Raw genomic sequence first — 24,734 nt, 5'->3', positions numbered from 1 at the left:
TTCCACTGCAGGAACAGGGTCAATGTTTTAATTCAGTTCTGTTCCTAGTTCAAAAACCCTCTGGAGATTTCTGTCCAATCTTGCACTTGAAAGTCCTCAACAAATTTCTGGTTCTTCGGACATTCAAAATGACGACATTAGCTGAGACAAGGAGAGCTTCTTATCCTTCCTGGATATGATGGATGTGTATCTGCATGTGCCAATCTTCCACACAAACCAGAGGTTTCTCCGCTTTGCCATTGCAGATCAACATTACTGGTTCCAGGCCCGGACCTTCGGGCTCACTTCAGCACCAAGAATTTTTACGAAGCTTTTTGCTCTTTTGGTGGGTATTCTACATTCTCAAAGCATCAGGGTATACCCCTATTTGGATGATTGGCTAATCAGTTCCTTTTCCAAGGCATGAAATGCCATATTGGAGCTATGTAGGTATGCAATGTTCTGAGGAGTCATGGGTTCCTGTTAAACCTGTCCAAGTCCAATCTTCAATCTTCAAACTGCAAAGACACTCCAGTTCATTGGGGCTCTGTTCTGTATGGACATGGGGGTGCAGTGTCCGCCAGACCTGCAATGCATCTTTCAGATTTTTTGGAGATAACTCGGGCACCGGCCTGCATGTGGTTACAAAGTCAGAGGGAGATAGCTTCCGCCCTGGCTCTGGTTCCTTGGAGCTGTTTACATCTTTAGCCCCTAGTTCACTATTTGTTGAGCCATTGGGATCCCTTTTCCCAGGATTTCGAAGCCTTAGTCCTAGTCTCTCCTCAGATCAGGGTGGACTTGCAATTGTGGTTGGTCTCAGGGAACCTCCAGAAGGGGTTCCAGTTGAAGCAGTCCTTCTCCCCTGGTTATTACGACAGATACCATCAGAAAGTGTTGGGGTACAGTGTTTGTGATGGTCAAGGCTCCGGGGCAGTGATCTCCTCAGGAATCCCGACATTCATCCAATTGGAGGGAATTGGCTGCTGTCAGGGAGGCATTTCTCCGATTCCTCCCTCTCACACAAGGATTGCCAGGCTGTGTTCAGACAGACAACCAGATTGTGCAGGCATATATCAACAGGTGGGGGTGGTTCCATCTTTATCTCCTGACCAAGGACATATGCTTATGGGCAGAACACTATCTTCTTTCTCTATGGACAGTTTATTTTCTGGGGAGAGAGAATCGGCCTGCCGATCAGTTGAGTAGGATTTTCCTATCAACCTGCCCTGCCCTCTAATCTTTCGGGCGATTGTTCAGAGGTTCGGGTCCCCTTTGTTGGATCTTTTTGCCAGCCAGAGAACGTGTTTCTACCCCAGTTTTACTCTCTAGTTCCAGCCAGGGGGGCTTGGATGTTGGATGCTCTTTCTGTGAAGTGACCTCATGGCTTCTTTATTGCTTCCCTCCATTCCTGTTGATTCCCAGGGTAGTCCAGAAGGTTTGGGAGGATCATGCCTGGGTCATTCTGGTAGTCCCTGGGTGGGTGAGGAGACCTTGGCTTCCCCTTCTACGGGAGATGGCAGTTGCTCATCCTTGAACCCTACCCCTTCAACCCTCCCTGTTTTGTTTTTTTTTAACAGGTTTTTATTGGTTTTATTTATGATACATTTCAATTTACATTTCTTAACTTCACGACTGTTACATCATACTTCCTAAGGGCTCCTAATATTTGGCAGTTCTGGTGTTGTTAGGCTCCACCCTATCTTCGGGCTCGGAAATGGCCCCAGTCTCCGTGCTCCTTCCCCCCCTCATGTGCTGTTTGTCTATTATTATCGGCTAAAAATGAGGGGCTAGATTCGTATGGTGCTGCCTTGTGTTAGTTATGGTTGTCGTGTCCATTATCTACCACCCATTCCTCCCTGTCTTCCCCTCCCCGTGCCCGACTAAGTGTAGTTTGTAACTCCCCCTCTGTCCTTCCCATCGTCTCATCCATCCCCTGCGGTGGGGTGATCTGGTGTATCTCTTGTGTGGTCAGTAATCCTCTCAGATCTATTGGTAGGCCGCATCCTATCAATCAATGGGTGTGTGAGTTCATCCCTCCTCTCCTGCCAGCTTGGAGTCCGGCTCCTCTCGTAGTCTGTCGAGTAGCCGATCCCACGCCTCCTTCAGTTCTGGGGACCCCCCCTTTCCTTCTTAGATCTATGTGTATAACCATGCTCTCGCTCTCAGACCACCTCTGGAGCTCTCTCCTCCAGCTAGGAAGGCTGGGTCCAGCCTCGCTCTTCCAGTTCTTTGTCAGTTCCCGTTTGGCCAAAATAAATGCTAGACCTTGGAACCTACTTGTTGCTCGATTTTTTGGGGTGTGGGGAAACCAGTGCGATAGGCAGTGCTTGGCATCGGTGGGGATCTCACGGTCTATGACCGCTGCTACTTCATTCACCGCTGAGCTCCAGTACATCTTCAATCTGGGACAGGACCAAAGCATGTGGAGAAATTCAGCTGCCTCTGCCCGGCAGCGAGGACACCTGGCATCTAAGATCTGAAAGTGGTCACGGAGTCTTCTCGGGGTGAAGTACGCTCTGTGTATGAGGTAAAATTTAATTAGTTGAAATCGTGAGTTCCTAGATATCTTCTGGACCCTCCCCAGGACCTGCTCCCAGTCATCTTCTAAGATCTGGGTATCAAGGTCTGACTCCCATTTTCACTTTAATTCCATTAGAGGTCCCCGTGTTCCAGCTGTTATCACTTTATATAGGTTAGAGAACGCTCTATGTGTGCCATCCGCTGTTATAATGGATGTGCTCAGGCGGTGAGGAGCTGGCTCCGTCGCTCCCGTCCTCCAGTATGCCCGAACCCCTTGGGTGATTGCCCAATGCAGTAGGAACTGGCCCAGCGACAGTCCGTGCTCCTGACTGAAGTCTTCAAAGGGCAACAGGATGCCCTCTCTATAAAGGTCCCCCATCTCCAGGGCCCCCGCCTCTTCCCATGCTGCCATTCCTCTCCAGTCCCCTGCTTTAGGCAACCAGCGAAGCCAGGCCATCAGAATCTCCGACGCATATGGCACTGTCGATCCGGAGTGCCTAAGACAGCGTCTCCAGCAGTGAGCCAACACCTCAGCCTCAGGTGAGAGCCCCAGTCCCAAGGTGGGGCGACCCAGGAAAACCCTCGCAAGCGAGGATTTGGGAGGTGCCTCCCCGCCCTCTCCTCCCTCTTCGGCCCCTCTTGCTGCCATCCATTTGGCCAACCATTGCAGCTGGGCCGCGAGATAATAGGATTCAAGATCGGGTACCGCCAGTCCACCCTCCTCCCGGGGTCTCTGAAGCTTAGCAAGCACAACTCTGCGTCTTCCTTTTCCCTAAATAAATGCCGTAAGCATAGAATCCATCTCCCTGAACATAGCCACCGGGATCCAGACCGGCAGGGACGCAAAATAATAGCACAGGCGGGGATGCGCCACCATTTTAATAATTGCTACCCTACCAACTACCGAGAGAAAGCGATGTTGGATCTCAGGGCTCTCATGACCTTACCAATGTTGCCATCCAGCAGGTCAGATCTGGAGTGGTATATTTTAACCCCCAGGTATTCCATGCAACGGGGCTCCCATGGCACACTTCCCAGCCCTTCTGGTGGATCGGCCCTTGCAGTCAGGGGGAACAAGTACGATTTCTGCCAGTTGACCTTCAGTCCCGTCAACCGGCCGAATAATGTTAATAGGGATTGGGCTCCCGTCAATTCTCTACCAGTGTTCTGCAGGAAGACAGGAAGAGTAGTAGATTGTCTGCATATAGTGCAATAGTGTGTCGTCTTGTACCCTGCTGTAGTCCGTGATACTGGGTCGTAGTCCTAGCTTGAGCCGCCAGTGGCTCCATCACTAGCGCAAACAGCAGCAGGGAGAGGGGTCATCCCTGCCTGGTGCCCCTCTCAACTGAATACTGCTCTGATATAGTAGCCCCAGTTCTGACTCTCGCTTTAGGATTTGTGTATAATAGCCTCGTCCAGCGGACAAAGCCCTCCCCCAACCCCATACGTTGAAGGACTGTGTAAAGGTAATCCCACTCAAGACATTCAAATGCCTTCTTGATGTCCACGGCCAGCACCGCAGACTCCGGGTATCAGCGGGCGATGGTGTCCATGATATGTATGACTCTCCTGATATTTTGAGCTGTGTTCCTGGAAGGGATAAATCCTGCCTGATCAGGGTGCACTATACGGGTCATGTATGGAAGCAACCTGGTAGCTAGAACTCTACTCAGTATCTTGTAATCGGTGTTTAGCATAGATAGGGGTCTATAGGCTCTCCTGTTGGTGGGTGCCTTGCCGGGCTTTAGTAGAGGGACAATCAAAGCTTCCCCGGTGGACCGTGGTAGGCATTCTGCTGCCCTCGCTGCGTTAAATAACCGCTCTAGTCTGGTGGTCAGTTCTCGTTCATATGTGGCATGGAACTCAGCCGGTAAGCAGTCTGTCCCAGGCGTTTTCCCCCGGGCTAGACCGCTTATGGCCGCACTAATTTCCAGGGCAGTTATTTCACCCCCCAGTTCCTCTCTCTCCTCTTCGCTTACAGTGGAGCATGAGAGTGCATCTAAAAAAGTTCCCCGCTCTTCCCCCTCTCCTCCTAAAGTGCTAGCATACAAAGTGGTGTAGTACTCGAAAAAGTGGCGGTTGATATCATCTTGCCGGTAGAGCCTACCATCTCCCTGCTCTCTAATTTCCGTAATGAGGGAGCCCTGGCGGGCCAGGTTAATGATCCATGCCAAGAGGGCTCCTGCTTTGTCTCTCTCCACGTGGGCCATGGCCATATATAGTTTGTAAATCGAAACAACAAAGTTTCTCTGTATTTTCAGCTACTAGCTCCCTGGTTGCTCAGAGCTCATCCTATAGCCGGGGGTCTCCGGGGACCTGTGTTTCCAGTTTACGTATTTCATCCTCAGCTCTCTCTACTTTCCATAACAGGGTCTTCCTGACCCCCATGGACTCAGCAATACAACGCCCGTGTATCACCACCTTAAATGCCTCCCAAAGTGTGTGAGGGGATGGTGCTATTGGTTCATTATTCTCAAAGTATTGCGCGATGTGCTCTCTAATTTGGTCACGGTAAGCCGGGTCTTCGAGTGAGTCTGGCTTAAGTCACCATGTTGGAATGCTAGTGATAGCCCTTGTCCATGTTATGTGCATCAGCACGGTGCAATGGTCTGAGAGGGTTCTCCCTAGGTATTCTATACTACGTATTTGGACGTGTATATCTGGGGAAAGTGTCGAGCCTTACGTGTAGGTCATGTACTGCAGAGTAGAAGGAATATTCTTGGGCTTGTGGGTTGAGGGTTCTCCAGGAGTCCATTAGCTGTCATCTTGCTTGCCACTCAGAGAACCTCTTAGCTAGGGTGTTCACAACAGAGTCTCTCAGTGGGGGATGTGATCTGTCCAGATCCGGGACAGCTATGCAATTAACGTCCCCCCTGTTGTACCTGGCTTTTTGACAGGGTCATCCCCAAACTTTTTGCCTTCTTCCTCCTATTTTTTCTGACCTGTTGTTGTTGGCTTTTGACCTCTGGGCACTTTACCACTGCTAACCAGTGCTAAAGTGCATATGCTCTCTGTGTAAATTGTACTATTGATTGGTTTTTCCATGATTAGCTATTTAATTTACTTATAAGTCCCTAGTAGAGTGCACTATATGTGCCTAGGGCCTGTAGATTAAATGCTACTAGTGGGCCTGCAGCACTGGTTGTGCAACCCACTTCAGTAGCCCCTTAACCTTGTCTCAGGCCTGCCATTGCAAGGCCTGTGTGTGCAGTTTCACTGCCACTTCGACTTGGCATTTAAAAGTACTTGCCAAGCCTAGAACTCCCCTTTTTCTACATATATGTCACTCCTAATGTGTGCCCTAGGTAACCCCTAGAGCAGCGTGCTGTGTGGGTAAAAGGCAGGACATGTAGCGGTGTAGTTATATGTCCTGGTAGTGTAAAACTCCTAAATTCGTTTTTGCACTACTGTGAGGCCTGCTCCCTTCATAGGCTAACATTGGGGCTGCCCTCATACACTGTTGAAATGGCAGCTGCTGATCTGAAAGGAGCAGGAAGGTCATATTTAGTATGGCCAGAATGGTATTATAAAATCCTGCTGACTGGTGAAGTTGGATTTAATATTACTATTCTAGAAATGCCACTTTTAGAAAGTGAGCATTTCTTTGCACTTAAATCTTTCTGTGCCCTTCAATCCCCGTCTGGCTAGGTTTCGTTGACAGCTCCTTGTGCATTCACTCAGACACACCCCAAACACAGGGTACTCAGCCTCACTTGCATACATCTGCATTTTAAATGGGTCTTCCTGGGCTGGGAGGGTGGAGGGCCTGCCCTCACAAAAAGGACTGCCACACCCCCTACTGGGACTCTGGCAGACAGGATTGAACTGAAAGGGGGCTTGGTGCATTTCTTAGACACTCTTTGAAGTCACCCCCACTTCAAAGGCACAACTTAGCATAAAACAGGGCCTCTGCCCTACCTCATCAGACACTTGCTGGAGAAGAAACCTGAACCAGAAACTACATCCTGCCAAGAAGAACTGCCTGGCTGCTCAAAGGACTCACCTGTCTGCTTTTCTACAAAGGACTGCTGCCTTGCTGTTGGCCTGCTGCCTTGCTGAACTGCCTGGCTGCTCAAAGGACTCACCTGTCTGCTTTCTACAAAGGACTGCTGCCTTGCTGTTGGCCTGCTGCCTTGCTGAACTTTTGTCTAGCTGTAAAAGTGCTCTCCAAGGGCTTAAATAGAGCTTGCCTCCTGTTCCCTGAAGTCTCAGGACCAAAAAGACTTCTCTTTTTCACTTGGACGCTTTGTGCGCCGAAATTTGCGATGCACAACTTGTTCCGCGGAGAGAAAAACGCCGCACACTGACGCTGATCGCCGCAACACCTTCGGGACGACCGGAACTTCGACGCACGGCCTCGCAAGGACAACGCCGCCCGACTTCCAAGGAGAAATCGACGCGAGGCCTGCCGTGAGAGTGAAATTTCGACGCACAGCCCCACGGACCGACGCGCAGCCAGAAAACAAGCAGGAGAATCCACGCACAGACCGGGGACATCTGGTAATCCCTGCGATCCACAGAAAGAGACTGTCCGCGTGCCGGAAAATGACGCACGACTTCCCCGCGTGAAAAATAACGACGCAAGTCCGTGTGTGCTGGGGAGAAATCAACGCACACACCATTTTTCCACGTATCTCTTCTTCTGCGGCCCTTTGCGGAGATTTTCCACCAGAAACCAGGTACTTTGTGCTTGAAAGAGACTTTGTTTGCTTTTTAAAGACTTAAGACACTATATAGTACTTTTCAGTGATATCTTTACAAATTCATATTGCATCTTTGAACGTTTTGACCTGCAAGTAGCCAGATAAATATTATATATTTTTCTAAACACTGTGTGGGTTATTTTTGTGGTGTTATATTATGGTATTGTATGATTTATTGCACAAATGTTTTACACATTGCCTTCTAAGTTAAGCCTGACTGCTCGTGCCAAGCTACCAGAGGGTGGACACAGGCTGATTTTGGATTGTGTGTGACTTACCCTGACTACAGTGAGGGTTCTTGCTTGGACAGAGGGCAACCTGACTGCCAACCAAAAACCCAATTTCTAACAACCCCCCTATCAGAACAGATCCAATCAGGTAAGGGGCCAAAGCATTCAACAAGTGCTCTAGGAAGGCGCCCTGGTCCACGTTAGGTGCATATAGATTTATCAGGGTAATGTCGCACCCTCCCAGCTTGCCAGTAACCAGCACATAGCGCCCCTCCGGGTCTGTCAGTGTGTGAGTCATCTGGAATGGAATCCCTGCGCGTATCCAAACAAGGGTGCCCCTAGCAAATGCTGAGTAGGTTGTGTAATAAGTCTGGCCTCTCCATCTTTTCTGCAGTGCCGCCCCCTCCGCAGCTGTAAGGTGGGTCTCTTGTAATAACGCTATGTGCACCCCTCTTCTACATAAGTATGAATGAACTTTATAGCGTTTGGCCATAGTATGCATGCCCCTTACATGCCAGGAAATCATCCTATAGTCTTGGTGGTCACCCATTGAGATAATGCCGAAACAAATTGTCTCCGTGCCTCCTCCAAGGGTGAGGGAGCCGCAGGACGGGGGGCGGGTGAGTGTCTCTTCTCATTGTCAGGCACAGGGGAGGGACCCGAAACTTTAAACACAACAAAAACTTCCCCAACTCCCCAATCCCAGGACAGGTGTCCATACAGTCTCCCATCCAAACTCATTCAAAATTAAAAGTCAATGCCTGTGGGAAAGTGAAGCAAAAAATGTAAAGGCCTCGATCGGTTGGGTACGCCGATCCCAGGGGCCCCCAGTCTGATATTATGGACCTTACCAGTTTACGTTGTGCCAGGGCGTGAAAGGGCCATTCCCCAGAGCCTTTATTCGGGTTCTTGTGATTAAGTCCTGAGGTATGTTCAGATGATGTCCTCAGGAGGTGCCCGGTGTCACCACTGGCATCTCAATGCTCGGGCCGCCGAGTCCTCCGAACCCGCGTTGGACCCCCTGTTCTCACTGCATGGTCCCATGGGTCTTGGGCTTGACTCTCCTCTGCTCAGGGCTGCGACTACCACTGTTCCTCTCTGCCTTTCTGCTCTGATCTCCTCCGCTGTGGGTGTCGTTTTCTTTTGCCTCAGTCTTCGGGCCTCCCAGTTCTGTGCCCTGCTCCTCGGTGAGCCCCGTCGCGTGTCGGGCCCTCTCGGAGATCTACCCAGTCCCTGGCTTCCTGGGGCGTCCGGAAGAATTTAGTTCCTCCATCCTCCGCTACTCGGAGCGTGGACGGGAATAGCATTGCATACTGTATGTTTAAGGTGCGTAGCTGTCTTTTGATTTCCATGTAGGATGCCCTTTGACGCTGTACCTCACGTTAGAAATCCGGGAATATTCGGACCTGTGCATTCTCTATTTTCAGTTCTCAAGCTTTCCTGGCTTGGGCTAATATTAGGTCGCGATCTTTAAAGTGTAATACCGTGGCTACTATCGGTCTAGGAGGTGTTCCCGGAGGGGGTTTCCTCGCTGGCACTCTCTGTGCTCTTTCAAACGTGTAGAGTCTTGTGAGGCCCTCCAGAGCTACTTCCTCCCGGATCCACTTTTCCAGATATTCCGATAGGTTCTGCTGTTCGATTGATTCCTGAAGCCCAACTATCTGGATGTTATTTCTCTGGGATCTGTTTTCCGCATCTTCGGAGCGGGCCACTTAGGTGTCCACTTGTTTCTCGAGGGCCGCCACTTGATCATCGGTTAGCTTCAACTCTGGTCTTATTTCTGCGACAGTCGGTTGTTGTGACTCTTTCAGTGAGGCACCATTGGTCCTCCCGGAGTAAGCCCAGGTCCTGCGCAAGAGTGTATCTTGTGCTCCAAGCTTTCCCTAAAGGAGGTGATGGCCTGCATTATGTCCCCTAAGGATGGGGTCCCTGCGTCCTCCCTTGGTTCCGCGGACTCGTGTGAGGGGGCAGGATCCTCGGAACGGCCCCTGGTCTCCTGTGCCGTTTCTCTTCGTTTGTTGGTTTTGCCCATTGCTGAAGGATCAGCCGCGGGTTCCTCAGTGGGCGCATCCAAGTCTCTCAATAGTCCCCACAGAGCACTGGCCGGGCTCAGCCCCCCTCCTCATAGGTCTCAGGGTTCTCGGTCTTCTTTTTCCCTGTTCCTCTCAGCTTGAGCGTCTGATAGTTGGGGGGGTGGGGAGGGCTGTCTGTGACCCCATTCCACAGGCCCGCCTCACCAGGCCAGGCCGCTTATTGCGTGTGGGGGGGGGGTCGAAGGGCCCAGTCAGGCAACCCCTCTCCAAGGCAGGAGTCGCGACTCGGTCTGGGGCAGGGTGGTGCCTCTCTCTTCTGGTACTCTTCCACTGGGTCTGTCTCACTCCCAGGCCGCGCTTGTTTTGCCCATCTTATTCACTAGCACGGCTGCCATTTTAGCGTCAGGCAGACCATGTGATCTTCCCCTTTTTCGCCGGCTCTTCTGAGATCCCGGGGGGGAGGGGCAGCGCAAGGGATTCCGCCCCCAGCTCTCACCTCTCAAGCCCTGCCACCGGGGTCCCTCAGCATGCAGCCTCCAAGGTCCTAGTATTCAGGGCCTCGTTGCTCGAGTTGCGGCTGCCATTTTGGAGTCAGGCGGCTCGCACCGAGTTTTTCCAGTGGGCGGCTCCGGGGTCGGCCCCCCGGTCCCAGCCAGGCTGCTCCTAGCCTCTCAAACCCCTATCTTAGGGGGGAGATGCAAGAGGGGGGGCGGTCCGACTCCTCAGGATGGCTGAGGACGGAGGCCCCCTCCCCCCGATTGGAGCTCTTCTTCCGCGCGGCTCACTCCATGAGCCCATGGCCACGTCCACCCATCCCTCCCTGTTGAGAAGGCCACTCCTGTCGCAGTGCTCTCTCAGCCAGTTGAACCTGGCGGTTTGGTTGCTGAAAGGTTAAAGTTATTTGCTCAGGGCTGGTCGTTCGAGGTGGCGGATTCTATTCAGCAATCCCTTCCTTCCACTAGAAAATCTTACACAATAGGCATTGGCTACATTTTGAGAAATGGTGTATCTCTAAGCAGTTACTTGTGAGCTGGTCATGGTTTGGAATTTTTTTGAGGGGTGGATTTGTTTTGGGATTAGCAGTTTCCACCATTAGTGCTCAGTGGGCAGTTATCCATGCTGGGAGAATGATGTGTTGACACTTGCTCCTTATGTTTCTCAGTTGTTGCAGAGTTGTTTTTCTCCAACGCCCTGCTAGGTCTCCTTTATGATTTACCTTTGGTTCTTCATTCTTTGACAACGGCAACTTTTGAGCACCTGGATAAGGTGGAGCTAAGTATCTAACTCAGAAGGTAGTCTTTTGGTGGCTATTTGTTCAGGGAGGAGAATTGGTGAGATCGGGGCATTGCTGTCCATGTCCCCTTTCACATGTTTTCTTCTGGATAAGGTAGTGCTGCGACCAAATTTGGCTTTATTCCCCAAGTTTCGTCCTCCTTTTACTGTTCTCAGAATAATGTGCTTCAGTTTGCCCAGATCATTCCTCGGATGAGGAAACTCGTTTGCACCTGCTCCATGTGCACAGAGCTTTGACAATATATTTGCAGCGTACAACTTCCTTTCGTAAGTCAGATTCTCTATTTGTTACTTTTGAGGTGGGTCATAGGGCGTCATGTCCCTCTACATCTACTCTTTCCCGGTGGATAAAGTCTGCAATTTTGTTGGCCTAGTATCTGACCGCTTGCGATGCCCCCTCCCAAAGGTGATGGGTACACGTCTGCTAGGGGTATGGCTGCCTCGTGGGCTTCATTTAAAGGGGAGTCAGTGAGAGACATTTGTTGTTCAGCCACGTGGTACTCCCCGTATACTTTCCTTTCACATTACTGTACTCAGGGGAGGGTTTCTCTACTTCATCTGGTTGACCATGTGTTATCAGCAGTTTCTAGTTCACTTTTGTCTTTTCTGGTTTGTTCAGTTTGCCACATTATTTTGTATTAAATTTCACTACATTTGCATAAGCAAAATGTTCTTGTTTTTTTATTTACACATATAATCAATGTTGCTGAGGTATTCCTCATATGTAAGGACTGGATCGGGGGAGATGGACGAGGAAGTAATGCATTGCATAATTACCGGTAATATTTGTTACTCCATGTCCAAGCCTTTCCAGATACAGTCCTAGGGTTCTCATCCTGCCCATACTGGGGTGATTGATTATCTGGTTCTTCTTTTTTGTTTGGCGTGCTACTGGCAGGATGTGTGCAGGTAGTACTTCCCCTTTGTAGTGGCACCTGGGTAGTGGCACCCATGTTGGGGGAAGTATATCGAATTAGCTAGGGATCAACATCTACAAGGAAAAGATGCCATCTCTTATGTAAGGACTGTATCGGGGAAGACTTGGATTCGGAGTAATGAAGTAACCGGTGCATTCTCTCCAACCTCAGTGCATTTTGGAAATACATGTAGGTCCTGAGATTGAATCTGTTCAAACCATTCTAAGGATCTGGCCTCTTGGGGAAACTCCAGGCTCCACAGATAACCTATCTGCATCGACCCTGCTCCTTCACCAGGTCGGAAAATCTTATGGACGTACGGTCAGTCAGCCCCTTCAGCTGTTCCTGCAGGGTAATCGAGGCGTTGTACGTTCGGAAAACCTTGGCCGTCAAACCTTCCATCAGAGACTGGAGATGCTTGTTCAACATCGGGGTCTGCAAACAAAATGGCAGGGCGTGAGGTTACGTATGATTCTTGCGTAAACACTGAAAGAAATAACAGCATGTACTCTGGACGGACGACGCACGCGCACACAGCGTGCCAACGAGGGAATTTAGTGAGCAGGGCCAGTCATTTGGGTCTGGTTCCAGTGACTGGCCATGCCGATTATTTCTATCTCGTTTCCCAATGCATCACTTCCGAAGAAACTTCAAATGTTATGGTTTTCTGAGCGGGAAATCGTAAAGCAAGCGTTATCGGTACAAAGGCTGTTGGCTGCAGGCTTTGAGATAACACTTGGAGGAACAGGAGAAGGTAGCAGCGTCTATAACAACAGAAAGCAATTTGGTAATTTTCTCACTATTTGATGGCGCCGTGTGTGTCCATCTGTAACTCAGCAGGGCCGTCTTATTCCATCTAAGGGTAGCTATTGCCTTGTTTTTATTTATTTATTTTAGAAATGTTTTTCAAATGAACCAAGCGAAATGCGTTTCTCCTGGTCACGAGGCTTTTCCATATGAGAGATTTTTCAGCTACACAGAAAGAAAGAATTCAGCCAGCATTAAACAAGATGGCAGAGCCGTAATTAAAGTGAGGTTTCCATTAAAGGGAACAAGTATCAGGCACTGGGCAGAGTACTGAAATAGTTCAGTAACTGAAAAAAAACACGCTTCTGCTATTTGGAAGTATGTGCTACATTGCAAACTAAACTACACAGAAATAAAGTACATTAATGTGAATTCGACTTCAGTGACCAATTCTACGGCGTGGAGGGACTATGCAGACTTGCCGGGTCTCGTGTGGCATTTACTGGTATTACTGACCGTGGGGAGGGGCCATGGCATGAGTTGGAGCTGTTTTTGCCACTCTCCTCAAACAATGGCTGGATATGGTATAAGTACTCTCGGGAGATCTGCATACGTAGCAGAGCACTAGTAAATTACCACTTGTGTGCTCCGCTAGTGTTAGTATGCTTTCTCATATGGGTACAAGTAGGGGTCGGGAAATAAGCTAAATCTTTTTTTTTATGTCCATCACAAGCTGCGAATGTGCATTTGCTTCCACGTTGTGGACAGAGTAAGAAAACATATCACATGGGACCCTACAGCAGGCCACAAACACATACAAATAGATCCGGTAATATGGATCCCAGGTAAAGCACTCTAATGTCATTGGGCCAAGTTCGCACTATATAAAACTGCAAAGCTAGCTGGTCGATGAACCTCACTGACACTCTGAAAAGACTACCAGGACACAGTTGAGAAAGCCAAAATTGGCATGGGCAACCCAACCTTTTGTAAACAGTTCTGCACTCCACAGTGGCAAGGTCATCCCAATGATTAGTTTTCCCCGTGTTTGGACATGGAAAACACCCGATTTTGTAGTTCATCTGTGAAGTGAATATTTTTTTTTAAAAACCTTGCTTTACAGACTTAAAAAGGACTAGTTCCAGCTTGCTTGTTCATAAATGTTTTCACTCCTGACGTATTTACGAGGTAGGGGGTATAGTCACAACGCAATAGCTGAGCATTTTTCAGGTTTATGCTTTGTCTCCTTCCTCACCCACTTACCCACTTTGCTATGGAGGCACACCTGCAGTCTAAGGTGGCAGGTGTAAAGGCTTCCTTTTCCTAGAGGGTTGCCCTGCCATCTGGCGACTTGCTTAGAGAAGCTAACACTGATGCAGTGAACTACTACAGAGCACAATAACGATTTACACAAAGCACGTACTCACATTTAGTCTGTCAAATAAGTCATCCCCTTCCTGCTTGTTCTCCATGAACAGCTGCAGATTTTTAAAAACCTAATAAAAAAATAGAAAACAACTTTTAATAAAAATATTTGAGGGCTAGCTGCACAAACCACACAGATTTCAGACGAATTGATAGATGCTGTGAAATGTTGCATGTGAGAGATCATATTACAGACAATGTATTTAAAAAAAAAAAAAAAGCACAAGAGATATTATAGACTGACAAAAAAAAAAAAAAAAGCACTGGCTAAGCCAACTGTTCTGGTCTTACCTACACAGCAATGCATAAATTCTGTTTGCATCTGTTAGCACTTTTATGCCAGACCTACTGGCTTTCCTAATGCCCGTTTACAAAATGTTTTAAGACACCTCTGACACTTGTAAGTACAGTAAAAACAGATGTTACATTGTGCCATATTGGTACATCTGCTACCTACTGTGTGGGCTAGAGAAAATCAAGGTGGCCAATTGGGGTCTTTTGAATATATTGGAGGGACAACTGCTAAGAAATATCACTTCAGTAACTGCTTCAACCCCAGCGGATGCCCTGAGGTTGGAAATGTGATTAAGAACTGTGTATGTTCAGGGTCTGGTTGGGATGGTACGTTTGGTTGCCTGCATATCAAGCAGCAAAGAAAATTACTTGGGCACCTAATGAAAAAAGAATTATTGGAGGGAAATAGGATCAGTGATCTATACACATTTTTATAATGGCGGCTGATCTGTTAAATATGAACCCTAACCTAGTTTTATCTCACCCAGTGAACCCATTAAAAGTCGTCCTAAAGCAGGCTACCTGGGCATTAGGCTTCTGTATGGATATGGACAGGACCCCAAAAACAGGGATATTCAGTATACAAGTAATGCGATCACTGTAAGGAGGGTACAACTGTATATTGGCTGTAATTTACGTCACAGGTTAAGGTGCTTCTGGATCCTGTTAAGGTTGGCGATGCTAACACTCATGGGCCCCCCCTCAACTTGTAATCTATGTAACTATATGCACCTGGATTTGAAGCATGTCCTGTTTGTTTGTCCAACACTTTTTTGCTACAACGTAGATGGCGGAGGCCAATTTATTTGCGGCTCTCTATATGTTCAGCTACAGCAGCACTAGTCACTTTAAATGCCCCCTAATTAAATGTTTTGTTATAGTATTTTTAAAAAAAACTTTTTTTGAATGTTTTCTAAATTTATATTAATGATTTGTTTGAAGTGCAGGAAGCTGGCTCAGTTTATGGTGTACACCTATGGTGTGGCATCCTATACTGAGTCCAGGCAACCCTTAGTGATAGTAAATACATGTCAAGATAGCAAAAGCTCTCTAGGGGTAACTCAGGGAGCAGTTGAAGCTTATCCAGGAGGAATGTAAAGCACTTGCAATGCCACAGTAGTCAGACAATAACTCACTCACAAGAAAGAACCAAACGTGTTGCAAAAGTAAAGAATACTTTATTACAGCACTATTACTAGATTAACATTGGTATATCTCGCTCTGGAGATATCTGCGCACAATATGTATACAAAATAACCATCAAAAATAGCATAAAAAATATACAGGGCCCTATTTAAAATGGAATGTCAAATAGTGAACCCAACCAAGTTAAGTGTGTTAGTTAGCTAGAGGGTAGGGGCAGAAAGAAACAGCAGAGATAAGTATGGTCAGTCTCCCCAGCGATCAGGTGCAAGGTCATTGCTCATCCAGTTCCTCTCCAGCATGAGCCTGGTCACCAGCAGCAGGGCAGAACAATGTCTGGGGTCAGCAGCTGCGTGGTCTGACAGCTAGACCCCGTAAGGCTGCACAGGCAGAACTGTGGGATCCTCCAAGGAACTCCCAGAGTACATGTAACATGCAATTAACACTGGAATCTGTGTAGTTGCATGATTCCAACGTGTTTGCTACAAACATGCCTCGGTTCGGAGAAGCCATTATGTAGCTGGACCACTCGTGTTGACTCGTGTCCACTACATACCTTTAGATTAATTCCACACACTTAAGTCCAGGAATTGGCTTGAGGTCTGTAGGGACACCCTGTTCATGCTGGGGTACCCTCAGACTTAGGGACATGCACCCTGACGTTGGGCTGAAGGGCCTACCAGAGGGGTCACTTAGTGTCTAAGTGCGGTGACCAGGTTTGGTAGTGAAAGGGTGGATGCACCCTTTCATGCAGGATGCAATGGCAAGCCTGCAGACAGTTTGCATGGGCTCCCATAGGTGGGACAATACATACTTCAGCCCATGAGGGATACCTGGTGTACCAATGCCCTACTTACCTAAGTACCATACACTAGGGAATTACATGGGTTTTCCAGTATGCCAATTTTATTGTAAAAAGCTTAACAGCAACCAACCTTAGAGTAGACAGCAGAGTCAATGGGGTCTTGGTTAGCAGGGTCTCAGTGAGCTACAGTCTAAACACATTGATATCCGGTAAAAAGTGGGGGGTAACTATACTAGAAAGATGACACTTTCCTATATGAAGTAGCTTGAAAGCTTTTAGCGGGAATTAGATCTGCGCATACTTATTCTGTGCAATGTTTTCATGCCCACTGGTGTTTTCAATAACTGTTTTTATGTGGATCTCTTCAGAGTTCCTTAATCATAAATAAAAATCTTGGTACACCATTTGGCAAACTCCTCAGATGGAAAGACCCCGAAGTCTACCCTGTCAGGTTTTTAAATTCAATCTTGACATCACAGCAGATTTTAGCAGCTAAGAACTTAGACATTGACAGGTTTAAGGTTTTGTTTTAAAAGTACGCAGAACTAATCTCATATAAAAGTGTTTCCGTAATGGACAAGTGCGTTGCGCAGTCCTTTTGCACTGAAGTTCTTTGAAAGATGACATGTATTTCCTGCTCTTACATTTATCGGTACATCCTAGTTTAGCTCTTTTGGGTTACATTTCTTGAACTCCTACCACAAACAGGTTTGGTAGTTTTAGTATTACTTCAAACAAGTGAACACATAGCTGAGCCCCTTCGTTTAATAATTAAAGCATTGCTGTGCCTCATTGGGTGAGTCGGTCACGTTATTCGGAGAGGATATATAGCTAATAGTACTTTGGGGGTGAGAGGGTACGTACAGCAGACGGCGGGGCAACAGTGAAGTAACCGTAAAGGCCTCAATTTCCCTTGCGAAAGAGGCGGTCCTTTTACTGATATGCAGACTTTTTAATTAACCCGCACCTGAGTTAATTTTAATTGCAAGGTTTCTCGAAATTATATTGAACATGCACATAAACCTGATCTAATTAATAAATAACTAAAATGTTAAATGGATTGCAGCTCTGGCCTTTTACAGATCCAATGCTTTCAGCAATATCTAGTGAGCACAGGACAGACTCTCAGTATGCCACGAAGCAGCAGCACTTACATGCTTTGCACATGACAATTCTCTGCCGGGCTCCAGGATAAAAAAAAAAACACAACGAGCCTGAAATGCATGAAACCGGTGTTTTGCAATTTGCAGATCATTCTGGGTGTGAGAAAACTGCGGCTTAAGTGACATGTTTGGCCTTCATTAATTGTAATATTTTCTTTGCAGACTTTCATATTAAAGCCACATTAACCCACTCTAAGCAGAACACACACTAACACCTGCAGTGAACCTCAGAAGTTGATAAAGTTTTTTTTTTACCGTGAATCGCACATATATAATGCAATTGGTGCTAAGGGTCCAGCGGAGAGGTTGGGCATCGGACAGTTTGGCAGCGCATAAGGCAGTCATGTGGGGTAAAGCCGGGTTATCAGCCAACAAGGAGCTCCTGAACAACATGTGACAAAAGAAAAAATAAAAGGAAATAACAAAACAAAAGTACATTTAGAGATTTAAGGAACCGGCCAAGAGCACGCGGGATAAGAGGAAGATGGCACAATTTTTAACGCATATTAGCGAGAGAATAGGGTAATGAGTGAAACAACGAGAGACAGGGTGGTCTAGATGTAGCATATTCTCTATATGCATCCAGGCGTACCAATTAATGCCAAGTCCAATCAGGAAAGCAAAGGGTTCCCTAAAGCAGTGCCCTCCTTGCACAAACAGTATGGAAGAAAGGGGACTAGATGTTAGGATGCATTAATTGCAGGGCTCGGATATCATGAATGCGGCTTTTGCTCGTAGAAAAGAAATAAGCAACGGGAGCTTACTGTTACATCGAGATAATTTATTGAGCAAATAATTTTGTTTACAGGTATTTAAAAAAATACAAATATGATCAAATTAGCATTTATGTCGTATTATTTGTGTCCACATATATGTGGAATCGTTTTCAAGACTTAATTCTACTTTTGTGTATCTTTGGATCAATGATATTTATTCAATATTCTGCTGAGGACTGCAGACACCCTGAGTGTTAGGAATATACATGCATTTTAAATATGGCCACCCAGAGTGCACCCGAAGTTCCTTTTTAACATGTATTCCCCTTTGTGTGCAAGCACCGACCAGCTCTTTCTAGCCCCACCCGCCGCAGTGCACGAGAGCTCCCTGCTCACTAAAGCACTAGTGTTCAGTGTGATGTGGTGGTGACCATAGATGGACTACGACTACTTTCCATTCAGTGGAAGTTCTTTCCCTACGAGGGTGGAAACAGTAATAGGAAGAAACACAATCATGCACAAAGAGTTAAGACAATAGCTGAAATTGGCTGTGACGGGCAGAACTAAAATATGAATGATGCAACAGCAGACCAAGGGATGAAGAAGACTGACTGAAAGGCCTAATTCGTATATGAGAATATGTATTTGATACGTTTTTTTAATTTATTTTTTATAAAAGGTCTTGGCTAACGACAGACCTAACAAGCATTTGCAATGGATCTTGCGTTTGCTCGACTTGGAGCTATTTGTGTTGTAAATTCCTAACATGAGTTTTCTTGCCACAAATTGAAAATGAAAAGTAAAACAGTTGAAATAAGAAAGACATTGAAAGTGCCACGGCCGCCATGAGCATGAGCGAGAAGGCGACACAAAAGGAAAAAGAAGTTCGCTTGCAGTCAAACGTATTGGAAAAAGTGCAGTTGTTCATGTAACAGGGTCGATGGCCAAGGAGGTAACAAAACTGCCCCAAGGAGGGACAAACGTAAAGCATTTACTAGTGATAAAGGATTTTTCAAAGGCAAGCCCATGAACGAATGATAGTGATGGGTGTGCGGTGGGCGTGGTCAAAATCCCACAGAGATTACAACAGGCCAGAGTGCTTGCGTTCTCGACCTAAAAAAGAGTCTCCTCTTCCTCATCGAAACATGCGATGGCCACATTGCAAAGAAAATCCAACACTCACCTGAACTGTTGCAAGTCAGGTTCAGCTAGCATTAAAAGGTGCTTACTGAGCCACCCATTGCAATTCAAATAAAGCAGTACAACTCCACAGTGCAAGTTTAGCTTCAGGAGCCTGAACCAAGAATTTGACATCAGTTATTCCAGGTCCTGATGAGAAGACAAAGGCAGAGATGGGAAAAGAGGACGATTAGTCTATTTCTTGCGTATTGCAAACAAAGCACCTTCTGCATTTTCAGCCAGCACCGCTAAAAGGAAAATTAATTGCTGACACAAATGCAGTTTACTGGTACTTAATTTATAGTTTTTACGAACCACTTTATTACATTTTCGGCCCGTTCAAAGTGCTTCGAGGCGGAGAATGTGAGGCACTGTGAGAGGGCAGTTGGACTAAGTTGGTAGCACAGGAGCAATAGTCCACCATGATGGTCAAGACTTAAGTTTTTTTTTTTCTCTCTCTCAATACATGCGTTTCTTGAAAAAACAAGGCTAGTGAAGAAAACGTTTGTTTACCTTTGTATTTGCACCCAGAGGGCTGGGAGAAAACCCAGTTTCTCCCTCACTGCTCACGTTTGTCAGCGTTGGGAATATTGTAAGAGGCTATTGTCAATATTACTTTCAACATTCTCACCAACCTGTTGACTCTCAGCAACAACTGTCCACTGCCACTGGTGAGTGTGTTGGTGCAGTAACTTGGACTCTAGACGCTCAGGTTGTGGTAGAACGGTGGCCTCCAGTCGAGACTTGGAGGAGAGGCCAAGGCCTATCTCAAGGATGCTGGAGCAGGGATTAATCAGGGTATAGTGGAACGCAGTTATCAAAGATGCAATGGTGATGTGAATGCCCAGCCAGAGTTGAAAACGCAAATTTTAATATCTCAACACAAATACATTTTCAGGAAGAAAGTTAGTAAATAGTCCAAGTCAAACAAAGCTTATTAAACAGTAATAAGGTATTGTAACATAATAGTGGTAAAGGCAGGGCCTCCGACTCTACAAACTATACACTGTTAGATCAATAATCGATAACTAATGAGGAAACCTAAACTATAGCAGTACAGTCACTGGAACCACAAAATGGTTCAAACAATATTCAGAAAAAATGGACTATTCACGTTTTCAAACAGATTGCAATCCCAAACGTAACAATGGAGGATAACAAGTTTGTTATTGGATCCACAAGCTGAAAGATGGACGCTGAACCAAGACTGTTGCAATTAGAAATAGTGTGTATCAGTAAAGTGCAAAGCAACAGTCTTGAAATTCTGGAAAGTGCATAAATGTAGACACTAAGATAACCAAAACTGCTTATTTAGATTTCACAGGTGTGGGTATCTCATGACCTGGGGGCCCTAGAGCGTCTTGGTCCATTTAACCATCGGCGGTGGGCCATCTTTAAAGATGAAGATAAACTTTCAATATCCAGTTGGTGAAAGCCCACAGGCCCACGGGCCCACACTAGGCCGTGGATGCCTTTTTCAACCCAACAAAGTCTCAAGCCAACCAGGTGCTGGACCACCACCAAAGCAGCTGCAACTGTAAGAAGCAAAAAAAGGCTACTGCAGAGAGATAATTTTCTCACCCACTACAGTAGCTGTCACTCAACCTCTCTGCAGTTGTAAAGTCAGTTTCATTCAGCAATTCTCTTCTGGGCCCTGGTCAGGCGTTGAGGTTCAATGCACTATGTAGACAGCTCCCGACTCAGTTGTCTGGCTGGGGCCTTCCACAAAGGCATGAGCCTAATCAGGACGCCTGCTACTGATGTAAATCCCAGAAGGGGTTGAGTGATATTGGATCTGGTGCAGGACCTTCGTAGGTGGAACAGTAAGGGTCGCCCTTGAGAGTTGTAGGCCTCTGGAACCAGGTGTAAATAGCTTGGGTCGAAGTTGGAGTGCCAACATTTGGTCTTTTTCTGTCTGCACCATTTCCATAGCTGGGAACTAAACATACTGAAGCCTGAATTGCATAGGACAGGAGAAACTTCTTCCATTTTGGATCAACCGTGAAGAACTGAAATCAGTATTGCCTCCTCGTCCCCACTGTAGATGTCAAACCTAAGGACTTTAAACGGAGTTTATCAATAATGATGACAGACAGAAGCTGTACTTGTGAAGAGTGAGCAAGTGGATTTTTCGGAGAGGGCCAGATTTTGCTGTGGTGTATTGGAAGTGAAAACAATTACCAGAGATCCAGGAGCTCCTCCTGAAGCAAGAACTTTTCCCTAAACAATATGATGGTTTCATACTTGCATCCATTGTATTTAGTCGATGTACGTACCACTTTGCCAAGTCCGTTTTCATCTTGGTGTCATGCAGCCCCAATTCGATGTTAGGCTCACAATTACTCCAGTCTTTGGTCTTGAGCCATGCAGAGAGCTGACAGAATTTAAATCTGCACGTCAGATTTCTCGAGCACTGACCAGTCATCCCATGTCAATAATCTGTCTCTACTTGTTCACTTTTCACAGAATTTATTGGACCCCATTGAAGCTCATGAAGAGCCACGAAAACAGGAACCCCATGAGTAAAAGGTGCAGAAGTCAGAAAGCAGACGACATTCATAGGTTTGTCCGCTGCCCAGAATTGATCCATTTCTGGCAATCAGTGGGTAATAACTTAGGACAGGCAGTGGAGGCAAGACCAAAGTTGATACTTTCTGGGACCCTGGGGGAAGCAACTCAGCAGGGTTAGAACCACCATATGTAGAAGGTGGTCCCAATGGAGCCTCCTCTATGGTTGGAATTGTGGGAATCAGTGATCTATGTTTACAAGGTTGATAAAAATGTATCTCAGCATAAGGGTCATCCCCACAACCTCTCCATTTGGGCCCCTCTTGAAAGAACGCTTAACCCCTTCACTGCCAGGCCTTTTCCCCCTCAGGTGCCAAGTCTTTTTTTGGCTATTTGGGGCAGTTCGCACTTAGATCCTCATAACTTTCTGTCCACATAAGCTACCCTTTCCAAATATGCATCCTTTTCCCCAACATCCTAGGTATTCCAGAGGTACCCAGAGTTTGTGGATTCCCCCGGAGGACACCAAGAAATTAGGCAAAATACAGCAAACATTTCGTTTTTTTTTTTTTTTTTTTTTAAATCGGGAAAAAAGGGCTGCAGAAGATGGCTTGTGTTTTTTTCCCCTGAAAATGGCATCAAATGGTTTGCGGTGCTAAAATCACCACCTTCCCAGATTTCAGAAATAGGCACACTTGAATCAGAAAAACACATTTTTCAACACAATTTTGGTATTTTACTGGGACATACCCCATTTTTACTATTGTTAATGCTTTTAGCCTCCTTACAGTTAGTGACAGAAATTGCTCTGAAACAAATGCTGGATCCTGGACAGCTAAACATTTCTAAAAAGTGTACAAAATTCTGAATTCAGCAAGGAGGCATTTATGTAGATCCTACAAGGTCTTCTTACAGAAAATAACAGCTGAAATGAAAAAGAAATGAAATTGAGGTGAAAAAAAACAGTCATTTCTCTCCACGATTTACTCTAACTTTTTCCTGCGATGTCAGATTTTCAAAAGCAATATACTGTTACATCTGCTGGACTCCTCTTGTTGCAGGAATATATAGGGCTTGTAGGTTCATCAAGACCCCAGGTACCCAGAGCCAATAAAGGAGCTGCACCTTGCAATGGGTTTTCATTGTACACCGGATATACAGCAATTAATTTGGTGAAATATGAAGAGTGAAAAATAGGTATCAAGAAAACCTTTGTATTTCCAAAATGGGCACAAAATAAGGTGTTGAGAAGCAGTGGTTATTTGCACATCTCTGAATTCCATGGTCCCCATACTAACACGTGAATTACTAGGCATTTCTCAAATTGTCGTTTTTTTTACACACTGTCTTACATTTGAAAGGAAAGAAAGGTAGAGAAAAACAAGGGGCAATAACACTTATTCTTCTATTCTGTGTTCCCCCAAGTCTTCTGATAAAAATGGTACCTCACTTGCGTGGGTAGGCCTCACGCCTGCGACAGGAAACACAACATGAACACATCAAATTTTTTACACTGAAATCTGACGTGTTTTTTGCAAAGTGCCTAGATGTGGATTTTAGCCCTTAGCTCTGCCGGCACCTAGGGAAACCTAGCAAACCTATACATTTTTTAAAACTAGACACCTAGGGGAATTCAGAATGGGGTGACTTGTGAGACTCTCACCAGGTTCTGTTACCCAGAATCCTTTGCAAACCTCAAAATTTGGCAAAAAAAAGTTTTACTCACATTTCAGTGATGGAAAGATCTGGAATCTGAGAGGAGCAACACATTTCCTTCCACCCAGCATTCCCCCAAGTCTCCCTATAAAAATGGTACCTCACTTGTGTGGGTAGGCCTAGTGCCCGCAACAGGAAATGCCCGAAAAACACAACATGGACACATCACATTTTCCCGAAGAAAACAGACCTGTTTTTTTGCAAAGTGTCTAGCTGTGGATTTTGGCCTCTAGCTCAGGCGGCACCCAGGAAAACCTAGCAAAACTGGACCATTCTGAAAACTAGAAACATAGGGGAACCTAGGATGGGGTAACTTGTGGTGCTCTCACCAGGTTCTGTTACCCATAATCCTTAGCAAACCTCAAAATTTAGCAAAACAAAAAAACAAACAAAAAAAAAAAAACTTTTTCCTCATATTTCGGCACTGCAAAGTTTTGGAATCTGAGGGTAGCCACAAACATCCATCTACCCAGCGTTTCCCCAGGTCTTTCGATAAAAATGGTACCTCACTTGTGTGGGTAGACCTGGTGCCTGCGACAGTAAATGACCCCAAAACACTATGTGAACACATCAAAATGATCAAATACAAAACAACCTGTTTTTGCGGGGGCCACCTGCGATTTTGGTCCTGGGCTCAGCAGCCATCTAGGGAAACCTACCAAACCAAAACATTTCTGAAAACTAGACACCTGAGGAAGTCCAGGGAGGTGTGACTTTTGTGGATCCCCCATTGTTTTCTTACCCAGAATCCTCAGCAAACCTCAAATTTGTAAAAAAAAAAAAAAATCCCACATTTCTGTGTGGGATCACCGCACCAGGACAAACTTCCTACCATCCAACATTCCCCTCAGTCTCCTGGTAAAAGTGATACCTCACTTGGGTAGATGGGCCAAGTGCCTGTGACAGGGAAGAGCCAAAAACATGTAAAAAATGAGGGGGAACCAAAAGGGGTCCCAAAAGAGCAGATTGAAAAAAAAAATTTTTGGGCTGACAAGTCGGGCAGAATTTTAATCGGTAAAGATGCAACAATGCTGGGTGGCAGGAATTTTGTGGATTACTGCAGATTCCGGAAGGTTCCATCACAAAAATGTGGGGAAAAATGTGCGATTTCGAAGTTGGAGGTTTGCAGGGCATTATGGGTAAGGAAATGGTGCAACGTGCATATGAAGCACACCACCCTGGACTCACCCAGATGTTTAGTTTTCAGATGTGTCTAGGTCTCGTAGATTTGTTTTGCATGGCAGCGTCCCAAAGTCCAAAATGTGCAGCCCTCACCATTCCAAGTGGGACAATTTTGAGAGTTAGACAAGCTCTCATGGCCCAAATGTAAAACCAAAACCCAAAATAATCAAATGTCCTCTTG

At 46.3% G+C, this 24,734-nt stretch overlaps 1 protein-coding gene across 2 annotated transcripts in view; it reads right to left on the bottom strand.

Annotated features, from left to right (window-relative positions):
- Positions 1-24,734, bottom strand: part of LOC138268325 (DNA topoisomerase I, mitochondrial-like) — a 1,149,155-nt gene that overhangs the window by 40,322 nt on the left and 1,084,099 nt on the right. For both annotated transcript variants that reach the window (XM_069217851.1, XM_069217852.1), the window contains 2 exons: positions 13,850-13,918; positions 11,996-12,110 (listed from right to left, as the gene is read on the bottom strand). In XM_069217851.1, coding sequence (XP_069073952.1) covers positions 11,996-12,110; positions 13,850-13,918 — 184 coding nt within the window. The remainder of the gene's footprint in view (positions 1-11,995; positions 12,111-13,849; positions 13,919-24,734) is intronic.

Source organism: Pleurodeles waltl, chromosome 12 (assembly GCF_031143425.1).
Source record: "Pleurodeles waltl isolate 20211129_DDA chromosome 12, aPleWal1.hap1.20221129, whole genome shotgun sequence".
Lineage (NCBI taxonomy): Eukaryota > Metazoa > Chordata > Amphibia > Caudata > Salamandridae > Pleurodeles > Pleurodeles waltl.
This window is presented reverse-complemented; position numbering and strand designations above follow the sequence as displayed.